The sequence below is a fragment of the Manis javanica genome, chromosome 15 (genome assembly GCF_040802235.1).
Source record: "Manis javanica isolate MJ-LG chromosome 15, MJ_LKY, whole genome shotgun sequence".
NCBI classification, from domain to species: Eukaryota; Metazoa; Chordata; class Mammalia; order Pholidota; family Manidae; genus Manis; species Manis javanica.
The window spans coordinates 9,521,101-9,537,039 of NC_133170.1; the positions used below are offsets into that span (position 1 = coordinate 9,521,101).

At 39.7% G+C, this 15,939-nt stretch overlaps 1 protein-coding gene across 4 annotated transcripts in view; it reads right to left on the reverse strand.

Moving 5' to 3' along the window:
• STK38L (serine/threonine kinase 38 like) overlaps nucleotides 1–15,939 on the reverse strand; it is a 69,524-nt gene that overhangs the window by 30,034 nt on the left and 23,551 nt on the right. Inside the window, exon 3 of one of the 4 annotated variants that reach the window (XM_037020342.2) lies at nucleotides 13,656–13,763. The exons of the other annotated variants lie outside the window; for them this stretch is intronic. Coding sequence (XP_036876237.1) covers nucleotides 13,656–13,662 — 7 coding nt within the window. The 5' untranslated portion in view covers nucleotides 13,663–13,763. The remainder of the gene's footprint in view (nucleotides 1–13,655; nucleotides 13,764–15,939) is intronic. 4 annotated transcript variants of the gene reach the window in all.

Here is a 15,939-nt window from a genome sequence, read left to right on the forward strand (position 1 = left end):
AAAGAGAACAGGATAGAATTTGCAAGTCTAGAATTCCTGGACTGATAAAAACAACACTAGGTTCCCTTGAATTTCCTGCTCACATGTCTTCTCCAGACTCCCCTATTCATTAATGGAGACACTACCAATAGTTGAGTCCAACATTCTTTCTTTATCAAGCCTGGGGAAAGGAGATAACAAATCTGGCACTGAGAACATCTATAAATAGAGGTAGTGTCTCCAACCATTTACCATCAAACTTCTAAAGAAGGAAAACAGAATTGCTTTCACTGACTGGTGAAACACACTATTTAACTGGTGATTTCACCTTTGTTTTCACATACTATTTATCAGAGGGAAGAGAATCCTTAATGCCACTGTATTGCCTTGGAGTAAAAGTCCTAAATTCATCATCAACTGCAGCCGTAATGCCCTGGGCTATAACAGGTCCTCAGGTTGGATAGGCAGGTGCTGGGTCCCTAACGATAAAGCAGCCACAGCTTCTTTCTTTACAAGGTACAATCCAAACAGCAAGAAATTCACAATTATGTAGGAGTGTAAGTCCCAGACTAACTTTTTTATTATTTCCAACCAATATTACCACAGACATATACTATGTGCCAGCTCTGCACAAAGCAGTAAGAATACAAAGATTAATGAAATAGTCCCTGCACTTAGGGGTTCATAACCTTATGGGAACACAAAGGGAGAAGTCAGCTCTCCCAGGGGAAGTGCAGTTAAAGGTTCAAGAGAGGTGGAGATGCTTGAACTGCGTCTTGGGATGGCTGGGAAAGTAGGAGTTCGCCATTCAGCTGGACAGGGCAGAGGAGGGAGGGGCGTGCGGGCACATGTGGGTGTAGAGGATGGCCTGAGGCCATGTGGTGAAACAGTAAAAGATGAAGGTGAGAAGACAGGACTAACAATAAAACACCTTTTCTGCCACACTAAAAAATATCCAGAGCCTCACTGGGAGTCATTCAAGGCTTTTAAGTGAAGAACAGACAACACGTAACCTTTATCTAGTGCCTACCCACTACCAAGAACTCTTCTAAGAATGTTACATATTTTAATGCATTTAAACCTCCTGACAGCCCCTAAAATCTTATCTGACTGCATCTTGGATAGATTATGACAGTGTAGGGAGGGTGGCAAAAGGCTGGAGGAGATCAGAATGGAAGAGGGCAAATCAGTTTGGGGGCTCAATTATAATCAGGGGTTACAACCTGGTAGCCTGCAGCCATGTTTTTTGTTTTTGGCTTGCACCGATTTAGAATTGGAAGATTTCATATAAAAAATCCAGATTCCTGGTTCCTCTTTAAAAATCAGGTCTGTCAAATAGGAGCCCACACTCCCCCCTGGAGACGGACCGCTGGACCAGAGAGGCAGCAGCCCCCTTGCAGCACAGCATCCGCCCAGAGCCTACGCCTCTGCTGCCTCGGGCCCAGCTTCCTCCACCTGCCTGCTTTCGGCTACCGTTTGAGATTACAATTCTTGGTTTATTACAGAATAATGAGGGCCTTATTTAAGAGAGTGGTGGAGGAGATTAAAAGAAGGGCTCAGATGCTCAGCAGGAAAGACTGAAGAGCATAATTATCTCTGGGTTTCAGACTTGGATGTCTAGGTGGGTGGTGATGGCATCAGTGAGAAGAGGAAGGCGAGGAAGAGCCAACTCGGCGAGGAAAGGAAGTTCAAGGCCAATCCTGAGTTTTTTAACCATACTCAGGATCTGCACCAAGAAGTGGAGATAATACACGCCAACCTCAGAGGGCCTCTGTGAAGCCTCAGTGATGGCAGAGCACCGCGATGAATGAATGGCCAGCTTGCCTGGGGCTGATTTTTGGCCGAGACACTTGCTGTGTGACTTTAGGCAAACTACTTAAACTTTCTGTGCTTCAGTTTCCTGCTGATTAAAATAAAGATAACAATGGCCATCATGCATACACGCTTATTATGTTTATGCAAGACTTACAAGAATTGCTAAAATGAATATCTGTGAAGGACTGACAACAGTCTGGCACAGAGAATGTCATGGAAGCATTTGATAAATCAATAAATAGGTGAGAAAATATTTTAAAACCATCTTCTGGCTCACATTAAATGTGCAAAAAATGATTAATCTTCCTACGTTCCTGCCCCATCTTCAAGCTCAGGCCTCCGTCTTGGGCCGCTGTTCCCGTAAGTTAGTTTGTAAATTTAGTCTCTAATGGATATCCCTTCTCTCTCCTAATCTTAAAACCTACTTGAGTTGACAGATTAGACCGCTTTTAATAGAAAGAGGGGAGAATTGTATCAAAAACTGCATACAGAAAGACTTGAAGGAACAAAAAGCCCTTGGAGGAAGGCTCACTCAAGTCAGCAGTGATCTGGGGGCAGAAGACAGTGTCCCAAGGAAGAATGAACCATTTGTCTCACAAGGTGGAGCAATTCTCATGGAGACACAGAATCCAGTTTACTTATAATCTGTGGACTGTGTTTAGTGTCAAGAGCTTTCGTTTCCATTTTTAATTAGTTACCGTGACTCTCCACTGGGTGTGTGCCCTGTTCTCTAGTTCAGAAGAGCAGACTCAGACAGTTGTCTTTGCTTTTCTTGTGATTCAAAAGTCTGGTGCTGGTGGTGCAGTGGTGCTCAAGTTCATGTTATTAAATTGGAAAAATTCTTGTTTTCAGAACTGTTTTACAAAGAGACATGTTCTCTGCTGACCAAAATGTAGTTCAGTGGATGCACTCCCAGGAGCTTATCCGGCTATAGTAACAGGGCAGACCACTCTGTTGATGAGTATGTTGATACAAGTAATTATTAAAATTCCCTCTGAACATTATATTTTTTAACTTGCCATGGAGAAAGGGAAGTGTTTATGAATCAGATGTGAACAATTAGCAGTTAAATATGCTAAACAAAGCAGTAATTTTATCTAAACACTGGCCTGTTTACGAAGCGTAATGTTTAGGCAAGGTAGCAACCCATTTTTCTCAAAAATAATCAGAAAGAAGCCATCTATTCTTATAACATAAAATTTACATAATTGAAGTTTTCTAGTGCTGTACCCCTATTTGGCAATGCATTAGACGCTCAGCTCAATCCACAGAGTCACAATTAACTAAAGAAAAAATCCTCAGCTGAAATGCCAATTTCAGGTATTTATAACTTTGCACTACAATGGGGGAAAAAAAATACTGACTTTTAGACAGTAGTGGCACCCCTAAAAGAATTTTAAGTCAGTTTCTATTGGAGCACAAACAAGCACACACAGGAACACACACACTTTATTAGGCTAAAAAAGGAAAATAAAATCACAACTTGCAATGTGACAAGCGGGGGCCCAGAGGGAGGGAGGGCAGGAGACGTAGGACCCGAGTGGGGACTTCACGGCTCCCCCCAGAGGAGGGGCTATTCAGAGGTAAACAAAACAGCCAGAATAACATGGGAAAACACAAGAATCATTTTTAGACTATAAATGTAGACAATATATCTATTTCATTCATATTTTATTTATATATAGAATTTATGTATCTAGAAATTTATAGAATTGAGGGGCATGAATTTACTAGCTGAGGGAAATTCCTGGACAGAGAGAGAATGAGAGATCACAATGACCCAGAGAATCCCAGGCTACCAGAGTCGCTCAGCCCGTGGCTCTGAACTCAGGGCCTGGAGGAGTGAGATGAACAAGAAGGTATCCGCGCACCCAAAGCAACGGTCCCTACCTTTACCTGGCCAGACGTGCTTCCATCTACTCCCTACATATTGACAATATGAGTTTTTTGTATTTTTTACTTCTGTTATAAAATATATGGGTCAGTGAAAATATGACAAATTATTTTTTTATGACAATTTAAAGTTTAAAATTTATGCTTTCAATGTTACTTCTAAAGACAACACATTTAGAAATGGAAAAATAATCCTGTTCCCAAAAGCAGCAAGAAGGAACTAGAGAAGAGCGCTCATAAAATACCTAAGAATAACTAATCCAAAAAAAAAGTTGGTCTTTTTATGAGGAAATAGATAATCATAGATGGTGGAAGGAAGGGAAGAATTATTCAATTAATGGTGTTAGAACAACTGGTTATAGTCAGATATTCATTTCACTCCAAAGGGCAAATAAATTTCAAATGGTTCAAAAGTGTAAACATAAAAAGTAAGGGAAGAGGGAAAGGGGAGGGGAGGGGAGGGGAGGGGAGGGGAGGGGAGGGGAGGGGAGGGGAGGAAAGGAAAAAGGAAATAAAAAGAAAAACTAAGCTTCAAAAAAATCACAAGATAATATACAACTATCTGATCTTTAAAACAAAAAGGACTATATTAAAAGGAAATCAACACAATATAAATAGGGCTTGGTTTATTTGGAATTTGAATTTGGAATATATATATATATATGATTAAAAGTAATTTTGGGGAAAACTGCAAATAACAGCCTTAAAAGCAAAACATTACAAGTATATATTAAAGTATATACTAAAGGAATATGTTAAAAATAACAAATTATATTTCTTAAAATATTCGTAAAGCTCATAACACAGCTTTTTAAATGTTCAAGTTGTAAAGGGAGACAATAAAGACCCTAATAAAAAATGGATAATACTGATTGACAATATATAAATAAAAATAGCTAACAAACATTTTTTAAATGTTCAGTTTTACCAGTACATCGAAGACATGGAAACTTTAAAATAATCCAGTATGTTCCCCATAAGAAAGTAGCCTTAATTTAGGAGAAAACACTCCTGGTAAAGTCTATCATGAGCCGCCTTTCTCATATACCACCTGTGCTTGTTTCCCCCCCACCCCCACAGCTTTATAGAGATAAAGAGCTTAAGCTATACATTCATAGTGAAACGGTTACCACAGAAGGTTAGTTAACACCCATCACCTCATATACAATTACAATTATTTTGTGTGGTGAGAATTTTTCAGATTTACTCTATCAACTTTCAAATATACAATACAGTATTGTTAACTACAGTCACTATGCTGTACATTACACTCCTAGAACTTAAAACTAGAAGTTTGTACACTTTGACCACCTTCACCCACTCCCCGAGATACCCCCTCCCTCTCCTGGCCTGTGGTGACCACCAGTCTGCTCTGTTTCTGTGAGTTTGATTTTTGTAGATTCTACATGTAAGTAAGACCATACAGTATTTTTCTTTCTTTGACTTACTTCACTTAGCAAGATACCCCCAAGATCCATCCTTGCAAATGACAGGACTTCCTTCTTTTTTATGGCTGATTAATATTCCATTATACATACAGTTGACCCTTGAACAACACAGATTTGAATTGCACAGGTCCATTTATATGTGGATTATTTTCAATAAATACTGTATTGTACTGTACATGTATTTTCTCTTCACTGTAATTTTCTTAATAACTCTTTTCTCTAGCTTACTTTACTGCAAGAATACAGTATATAATACATGTTACATAAAAATGCATTACTCAATTGTGTATTATTGGTAAGGTTTCTGATCAATAGTAAGCTATTAGTAGTTACGTTTTTGGGGAGTCAAGAGTTGTATATGGATTTTTAACTGCACAGGGATCACTCCCCTAACTCCTACATCAACTGTACCACATTTTCTTTATTCACCCACAGGTAGTCATTGAGGTTGCCTCCATGACTTGGCTTTGTAAGTAATGCTGCAATGAACATGGGGTGCAGCTACTCTATGAGACAGTGATTTCATTTCCTTTGGATATTCAGAAATGGAACTGCTGGATCTTTGGCAGTCCTATTTTTAATTTTTTGAGGAACCTCCATACTGTTTTCCATAGCAGCTGTACCAATTTATAGTCCCACTTATAGTGTACAGGAGTTCCATTTCTTCATATCCTTGCTAACACTTATCTCGTTTTTTTTGATAATACCCATTCAGGTGTGAAGTGATACCTTATTGTGGTTTTGATTTGCATTTCCCTAATGATTAGTGTGATACTGAGCAACGTTTCACATACCAACTGCCTATCTGAATATCTTCTTTGGAAAAATGTTTATTTAGGCTCTTTGCCCATTTTTTAGTTGGATTAATTGGCTTTTTTGCTACTGAGCTGAATGACTTCCTTGCATTAACCTCTGGTCCTGGGCTTTTCTTTGTTGGGAGATATTACTTATTTAGTCCTCCTTACTTTCTCTTGGTCTGTTCAGATTTTTTATTTCTTCAGGATTTGGTCTTGGTGGGTTGCATGTTTGTAGCAATTTATTCGTTTCTCCTAAGGTTGTCCAAATTGTTGGCATATAATTGTTCATAGTAGTCTCTTACGTTCTGTATGTTTCTGTTGTACAATTGTAACATCTCCTTTTTCGCTTATAACTTATTTGGGTCCTTACTGTTTTTTTCTTGGTTAGTCTTGAGGATTCTCTATTTTCTTTTCAAAGAACAAACTCTTAGTTTTGTTAAACTTTCCTATTATTTTCCTACTCCCTATTTTATTCATTTATTCTCTCAACTTTATTATTTCCTTCTATCAGCTAACTTTGGGTTAGTTTGTTCTTCTCTTTCTAGTTCCTTGGATATAAAGTAGCGTTGTTTACTTGAGATCATTCTCTTTTCGTAATGTATGCATTTATCACTATAAGCTTCCGCCTTAGAACTGCCTTTTCTGCATCCCATAAGATCTGGTATGTTCTGTTTCCTTTTCCATTTGTTTCATATTTTTAAAATTTCTCTTTTGATTTCTTTTTTGACCTACTGGCTGTTCACAGGTGTGTTGTTTAATTTTCATGTATTTGTTTTTCCAGTTTTCCACCTGTGATTGATTTCTAGTTTCATACCATTGTGGTCAGAAAGGTATTTGAAAAATTCCTATTTTCTTGAATGTGTTAAGACTTGTCCTGTGGCCAAAAATATGATTTCTTCTAGAAAGTTCATGTGCACTTGAGAACAATGTGTTCTGCTTTTGGAATGAAATGTTTTGTTTTGTCTGTTAGGTCTATTTGATCTGCATCATTATTGGAATCTGCTGTTTGCTTACTGATTCTGTCTGAATGATCTATCCATTACTGAGGGGGTAACAAAGTCCCCAAATATTATTGTGTGATTGTTTACTTCCCCTTTTTAGTTCTCTTAGTATTTGCTTTATATATTAGGTGCTCTGATCAGGGTGCATAATTATTTATAATTGTTAGATCTTCTTGATGGATTGACCCTTTTATCCTAATTATCTTCTTTTTCTTTCTTGATCATTTTTAGCTTAAAGTCTATTTTGCCTGATGTAAGCTGAGGTACTCCCACTTTCTTTTGGTTACTATTTAATTGAAATGGCTTTTTCCATCCCATTCAGTCTCAGTCTACATGTGCCCTAAAGCTAAAATGAGTCTCTTGTAGGCAGCATATTATTGGATTTTGTTTTTTCAATCACTCAGTCATTCTCTGTGTTTTGATTGGAGAATTTAATCCATTTTCATTTAAGGTAATTAATGTTACGTAAGGACTTAATATTGCCATTTTGTTGTTTTCTGTTTTGAAGATCCTTTGCTCCTTGCTTCCTTTCTTGCTGTTTTATTCTGTGAATGAAGACTTTTTCATGGCAGTACGCTTTGACTCCTTTATCATACTCTTTCGTGTGTTCACTACAGGGTTTCCCTTATGGTTATTATGAGGCTTACATAAAATATCCTATATTTATAACATTCAATTTTAAGCTGGGAACAACTTCAACAGCATATAAAAACTTTATACTTTTACTTCTCTCCCCCTCACATTTTAAGCTACTGGTGTTATGATTTCTTTTTTTCTATTGTGTATCCAGTAACAAATTATTGCAGTTATGGCTATTTTTAATACATCTGTTTTTCAACTTCCAAACTAGAGCTGTAAATTACATACAACCATTACAATATTAAAGAATGTGACTTGGACCGTATATTTACCATTACTGGTGAGTTTTACACATTCATAGGCTTTTACAGCCTTAATTAGCATCCTTTTATTTCTGCTTGAAGACCACCCTTTAGCACTTCCTGTTAGGTCTAAGGGTCGTCAACTCCCTCAGCTTTTGTTTGTTCAGGAATGTCTTTATCTCTCATTTGTGAAGGACAGCTTTACAGGGTAGAATGTTCTTGACTGACAGTTTTTTCTTTCAGTATTTTGAAAAGATGGTTTCACTCTCTCCAGGACTGCAAAGTTTCTGTTGATAAATCTGCTTATGTTCTTATGAGAGTGCCCTTTGATGTGACAAGTTGCTTTCCTCTTGATGCTTTCAAAATTCTTTTTCTTTGACCTTTGATAATGTAATTATAATGTGTCTCAGTACATACCTTTATGGGTCAATCTATTTGGGCTCAATTGCACCTCTTGAATCTGGATGTGCACCTCTCCCCAAGTCTGGGGGGTTTTCAACCATTATTGCTATAAATAGGCTTTCTGTCCGTTTTTCTTCCTCTTTTGGGACTTCCATAATGCATGTTTGTATATCTTGATCGTGACTCATAAGTCTGTAAGCTTTCTTCACTAATTCATTCTCATTTCTTTTTGCTCCTATGACTAGACAATTTCAAATGGCCTGTTCTCCAGTTCACCGAATGTTTTCTACTTAGTTAAGTCTGTTGTTGAAGCTCTCACTTGAATTCTTCACTTTAGCCATTGCATTCCTCAATTTGAAGATTTCTATTTAAGAGTTTCTATCAAAAATCTTTGTTGAAACTTTCATTTTATTCATGTACTATATCCTAATTTCATTTACTTGTCTGTGTTTTCTTATAGTTCACTGAACTTCTTTAAGAGGATTATTCTGAATTCTTCTGTCAGATGGTTCATTGAATTCCATTACTTTAGGGTCAGTGATCGGAATTTTATTAGTTCCCTTTGGTGGTGTCATGTTTCCCTGATTCCTTGTGTTCCGATTCTTTGCGTTGGTATCTGCACCTTTAGGTAAATGGTCTTGTCTTCCAGACTTTACAAGTTCCCTTCAGCAGGGAAAAATCTTCAGCAGTCAGTTCAGACCACGGCCAGGATCCAGGTGAGCTGGCAGTGTCTTCAGGCAGTGCTCTTGGGTCTGTGTGTTGGGTGAGGCTGCTGCCCATGCTCTGAAGTCAGGGTGGACGCTGCTGGCGGGGCTCTGCAGTGAGGTGAGGCTGCTGGCTCCGCATTCAAGCAGGGCCAGTGGGAGGGCTCCCTGATCAGGTGGAGCTGCTGCCTGCACCCATGGTTAGGTAGGTTGACTGGCTGGGTTCTGCAATCACCTCTGATTAAATAAAGTTACAGTCTGTGTTCCCTAGCAGGATGGAACCACTGGATTACCCCATGCCTGGGCCTAGCTACGGCCTGTACCCTGCAATTGCTTCTGGTTGGGTGGGGTCTCAAGCTGTGGTTGCTGGCTAGATGGTGCTGCTGGCTGGACTCCACATTAAAGGCCCTGGCAGAGCTACACAACTGGACAGGGCCTCTGATGTTCTGCAGTTAGGCAGGGCTACAGGTTGTGCCCTGAAGTTTGGCAGGGTCTTAAATGGGCTTCACAATCAGATAGGCTATGTGCTGTGCTCTGTTAGACAAGGTCCCTGGCTGGGTTCTCTGGCTGAGAAGGACCCCCAACTGTATCCTGCAGTTGGATGGGCTCAAGACGGTGCTGCCTGCAGATGGGCAGGGTCACTGTCCTGGCTCCCTCTCAGGTGGGACTTCAGGCTGTGGTCCACAATTGGACAGGGTCATTTGCTGAGCTCCCTGCCTGGGGAGGCCGTAAGCTGGGTTTAATAATTAGGCAGGGTCATAGGCTGTGCTTTGCTAGAGGGCAGGGCTGTAGGGCAGGTTCCACAGCTGGACAGGAATATGGGCTTGGCTCCAAGGGTGCCCAGGCTCACTGCTCAGGGTGCCTGGTTATGCAGGGCCAGAGGTGGTACTTCACAGCACACTAACAGGGCTGCTGCCCTGACTCCTTGTCCAAGCAGGGCTGTGGGATGGGCTCTGCAGCTGCACGGGTTCTTCTGCCAGGCCTCCTGGGCAGGCAGGACAGGAGGCTAATCTTTGCAGTCAGGCAGCGTTGGGAATGTGCTTCCCTGCCCAAATAAGGCCACAGAACAGGCTCCACAGCTGGTATGGCTTGTTAGCTGGGGACCCAAATCAGGCAGAGCTGCCAGCCAAGCACTATAGCCAGACAGGGCCACCAGCTGGGCACTGCAGATGGCAGAGCAGGGCTGGGCTCTCTGCTGAGGCACCACTGTATGCATGCCAAAGTGTGGTCTGCCAAGATCTGAGTTCTGGTTGCTGTAAACCAAGGCCACCTTTTCTTATCCCCAGCGGTCAAGCCCCACAGACTTTCCCAGTGATCCCTGTGAGTTGAGACCCATGTGGGCCACAGCACCGTGGGGCTGGATGTCCACCTTGCCCCCTCTTTCTCTCACTGGAAAAGCTCTAAGTCTAGGGGGCTCCCTGGGTGCAGTGCTGTGCTGCTCTGAGGCTGGGGCATTGTGGTCAGAGTGCAGCCACTCCTCTTAACCTTCCATGTGGTCCTGCTCAGCCTCTGCAGCACAGGGGGTTGCTTCAGCCTGAGGCCTGGGTTCTGGGCTCTTACAATGCTGTCTTATCTGCAGGCAGTTGCTAGTAAGTCTTTGTGTGAGGGGGACTGAGATTGGGAATGACCTGTGTCCCATGTTGATGCTGTCACCCCTGTGCTTATGCAGCTGGAAGGGAACGTTTGGGACTGGCAGGGGCTGTGGTGATTTGTACCAAGAACCTTGAAGGTTTTTTTTAATCTTTTGACATAAAAATTTCTTTAGGAATCTAAGATAAGAAAATAATCAAAATTGCAGCAAAGATTTATGGAGTCTTTTTAAATCAAAGCATTATTTAAAATAGCAAACACAAAAAATGTTTAGGTGAAATGGTGATGGAATGAAAATAGCATAAAATACTACAGAAATAATGCTGAAGAGAATTTTCCAAACAAATTTAACAACATGTGAAACAATGTTAAGTAAACAGGATACAAAATGAACACAACACTATGCACACGGAGGGGGGGAGGTTGTAAATTATGGTGTGAAATTATGGATGATTTAAATTTTGTCCTTTATCATTTTTTTAATGTTCCCATTTTTCTATCAAGGGAAACAGTCATTTTATAATGAGAAAAAGTACTTAAGAGTAATTGTCCAATGGTGGCCACAGAAGCAGTAAGAGGGAATCAACTTGCAGTTTTCAGCCCATGGAGGTGGTTTTCCAGGTACCAACTGTACTTGGATCTTTTTCCTGGGGACCAAAGTCTTACTTTTGGGGTAGCAGAAGATTATGAAGAACAGCAAAAGGAATTTGAAGTCATAGAATAAAACTAAAGACAAACCAAAGGACTAATGGGAATTCTGAAAAGTTTTCAGTCATATCTTACACTTCTTTTTAGGAAAAGCTTCTTAGTGTCTCATACCTGTGCATATTTACAAGGACTCAAACTGTCACTGTCTTCTCAAATAGCTCTTCTAACTGATGGCTCAAAAAGCCCATCTCAAAGTCAAAAAGCAGGGCAGCAAATTAACTTCTCGCCTTACTTAAAGTAAGGGAACTACTCCTCCAAAATCTATGAAACAAAATCAATGCCCTAAATTTAAAGGAGATTCCTCTCTCTCCCTTACTCCTTCTTTGCCTGTTTTAAAGGAGATAATGCCTGAGTCAAAACACCAATATAACCAAAAATGCCTGTTCTGTGCCAAAAGGTCTGGTATGGTGACCTTTGACCAGAGAACAACCAATGATAGGACAAGACTGGAGAACTGGGTGGTGAGAGGTGGTGAGAGGTGGTGTGACATGAGGTAAAGGAAAGGGAGGAGCAAGCTTTGGGAAGCAGCCCGAACATATGAATCACTAGTGGCCCAACTATAAAAAGTCTCATCATCTTTGAACTCTTGCCTTTCACTTAAAAGCAAATATCCAAAACGAATGAAAGAGAGAGAGAGAGAGAGAGAGAAACAGACTAACATTCACACAAAAAAATGAAACTTGAAAACTGTTGCGTTTAACTGAGGGCGTAAAATATAAATTTCCCAAACATGACTTTAACTAAAAATATAAACTTATATTTTAATTTTCCCACTAATTCAAAATATTCAAAGCTTCTATATCACCGAATGGAGTCTCAGGAGAGACTCATATGGATTCCTCCATTGTACCCATTTCTTAATTAATAATTTTTAAATTACTGTTATTTTGTTGGCCACTTCTTTTCAAATGACAACCACTTTTTGAAAGAGATCAGACTAACCTAACAACATAAGAGTCAGAAGCAGCAGTCCTTTTCCAGGGCAAAAAATTGGATTAGACTAAAATTAAAATATGATATCACCAAGCTTACAATTTTAAGCTATAAGTAGCTCTGAGTTACTTTGAGTTATTTTAAGTCATTTAAACTCTCTCAGGAGACTTTCTGGCCATTACAAGTGACCAGCACACACTGCTCCCAGCTAAAAGCAGACACACCATGTGACACTGTGTTGAACACACAGATCACGTGACTTCTGCAACCATGACAGAATCCAGAAGGTATCCACCTCACTGAGACACCAGAGTACAAAAAACTTCAGGCAGAAAAAATTTTTTAGTGCTAGTGACCTTTATAATTAATACCCAACAGCTTTGTATCTAAATATTAAACAGGGCCATACCATTTTATTGACTTGTGATCTTAAGAACACAATTGTTTTATTTGGAAAGCAAATATAAGAAAGAAAAAAAGGCCTAAAATGGAATAAAAAGTAAATCGTATAGTTTGTTGTCATCAAGGACATCATGTAATACAAGGAAGTGTACTGGTTAAGCCTTCCGTCAATCAGCTTATGAATTCCATTTTGTTCAGCACTTTTTTGGACTCCATTAAAGGTCAAAGGTCACAAATTTAGCTCACCAACAGACAAGACGCTTAGAATCATAGAACCTGCAAACAGCAACTACAGACCTGATCCATCTCCCTCATTTCACAGAAATGAAGTGCACAGTCACTCGGCTCTCTGCTGGAAAAGCTCGGGAGACAGCAGGTCAGTCACTGGGTGGCTGGGTGGAACTCCCAGGCCAGCCGGAGAGCCACAGCACAGCGGCAGCTCTGGGACACCAAGCCGCCCCTGCAGAGAAGTTGCGCTCAGCACGCTGGCAGCCAGGCCGCTGTCCTGGCCTACCTGGTATCTAGCAGCTCCATCACTGATGTCCACGTCACACACTAAGTCACTGCATCCTACCCTTATGAGCTCGCATCTGTGGATCAAATAACTGGTTTCCGCCTGCTTTTCAGATGACTGAAGAGTGACATTTTTACTCCAAACTTCTTGAAAACCAGTATGTGACAACTAAAGACTTCTTGAAGGCTAGTAGGATTTTAATTACAGAAGTGTAATGAGTGATGTAAATTTAACCATTAAGTGATGTAAATTTAACTCAATATCTATCTATAATTATTTCCTTTTAAAAAAATACGCCCCCAGTAAGGTTCTCCAAACCTTACACTGGTGTGGATCACGGGCACTCCCTGTCCAGAACGCCTGAGCACGAGGGCAAACGCTGTGTGCCCACATTCAGAGCTCCAGAATTTGCCACATGCATTTTGCAACAAATGAGATAAAGTTTCTAAAATATAAAAATGCATTTGTTTTCTTTCCAAACTGGGAATGTCTTTTTCTATTTATGAAAGTAAAATACGTTTCATATAAAAATGTGAAAATATCCAGAAGCATATAAATTGCAAAGTGAAAGTGACCTCACATTCCTACCTCCCATAATATCCAGTTTTAACTGTGGGTGATACACTGGAGTTAGACTGCCTGGATTTAGATTCTGGCTCTGCCACTTACGAACTCTCAGGGGGTCAGAGTCCTTATCTACAAAACAGAGATAATGACAGAGTGTGAGAATTCATAACTAGCATTTATTAAGTACTTTACAAAGTGTGGGTATTGTTTCAAACACTTAAAACATTCACCAATTTTAAGAGCATTGTTGACTGAAATATGGTAAAGCACCTGGAATAGTACCTGAGACTCAGCTGAGTGCTTATTTAAGTGTGAATTAGTTATAACCTCCCAAAATTTTAATGAATATATAAGCACATACACACATAAGGTTTTCATATAAATGGACTCATGTAAACTATAATTTCCTTTCCCCTATCTTGTAGACATCCTTTGATATTACATGGATTTCATACAGATCCACTATATCTTCCCTAAGGAGCACATGGTAATAATATTTTCTAACATATTAGTGAACTGTTTTGTGCTAGACATTGTGCTTTACATGTATCATCTCACTTAATCCTTATACAAACCCTAAAAAGTGTGGCATTACTATTCCTATTTAGAGAAGAGCTAAGTGACTTAGCTGGATAAGTAACTTGCCCAGTATCATATAGCTAACCACAGTGGAACCAGGATTTGAACTTAGGTCCCTCTGAAACTAAGTGCCCTGGCACACTCCATTTTCTACAGGGCCACTATTTTAAACCAGTGTCCACTAACGGATGTTCAGATGGCTTCCATTTTTTAGGGGAATGTTTGGCAATGCTGCAGTGAACATATTAGATCACAGACCGTGCATGCAATCAAAGACTACTCACATTTAAAATGTTTATATACTGCAAAACTGCTTTCCAGAGAGAGAGTGCCAATTGACCATCCACAGTTACATGAGAACCAACACTGAGCACTGGCCATCTTTTCCATTTCTCCCAATCTGAGAGGTTTAAGAGCATCTTAATTTTGCTTATGCATTTCTTGGACTAAAATGAGTTATGCATATTTTCATATATTTTAAGTAATTATTTCTTATTTCATAAGCTAAGTTCTGTGTTGAAAAATTCATTCTTCAAGAGATTCAGACTGTATTTGAACAGTATAATTATCACAGCCCATTTTTAGCTATTGTAAATAGTTTAAATCGTACCATAATGCCAATAATTTAAATGATATCAATTTATGCAACATAAGAAAAAATCATACTATGCTTTAGTTCATACAGGAACTATAGTTATTACATTAAAAGTAGGGCACTTTCCTTTAAATCAGTAAGATGAAATCAAAACTACTGACATACAACTCAAAGGTTGAGAATGTAAGAAGAAAGAATTTTCCAAACTAAGTAAGAGTTTCTGTTATTCAGATGTGACATCTGAATACTGTTTGGACCCTATTTGCTTGGACTAGCATATGTAATTTCCTTTTTTAAGTAATGCCTATTTACTCTTTAGCTTAAATAACTTCCCAGCTTAAATAATGATTCCCTGGGAAGAAGGAAGCGCCCTTATCATTGTCAGGACCATCACTGTCATCAGCGTCGCTACCACGCGCAGCACCTTCTCTGCGCCAGACAGTCCTGTGGCGTTACCTCACTTAATGCTCACAACAGCTGAATGAGGTAGGGACTACTTCTCCACTTTATAAAAGAGAAAGTGAGGCCCAAAGAGGTTAGCTGCTTGCCAGAGGCTTCTCAACTAGAAAGTGGCAGACCTGGGATTTGAACACTGTCTGACTCCAGGGCTATTGTTCTATTGTTCTAACAACACGCCTACCCTTTATGACCAGACTCAATTAGTTAAACAAAGCTGAAGCCAAAAATAAATCTGTTAACTTCCTAAAGACAACTCAAGAGAATTACTGCTCTTTTCTTACATGATCACCTTTCTTATTCTTGATAAATCTTAAATAACTATGTAATTCCTGATTTTAAAGAAACTCAAAAGAATCAACTCACTCATTGTATCAGAAACACAACTGTTAACCTTCCTCCCACTCAATTTGCCTTCTTGTCCAAACAGCACTATAAACTGTTTAAAGAGTTTTATAATCTCTTCTGGGAACCACAGCAATTATTTTACAGATTATTTGAAATACATATTGTCTATGCTGTAGTGTCCTCATTTACTTATCCAAACAGGGGGAGTGTATCAGAATGCTCCATTGTATGAGCAGGAGGATTAACCCACGCGGAGTGGCGCTGAAGTCCAGGTTAAAGCTGCTTCTAGACGGGTTCCCAGGAGCCCTGCAATAACCTCAGAAGGCC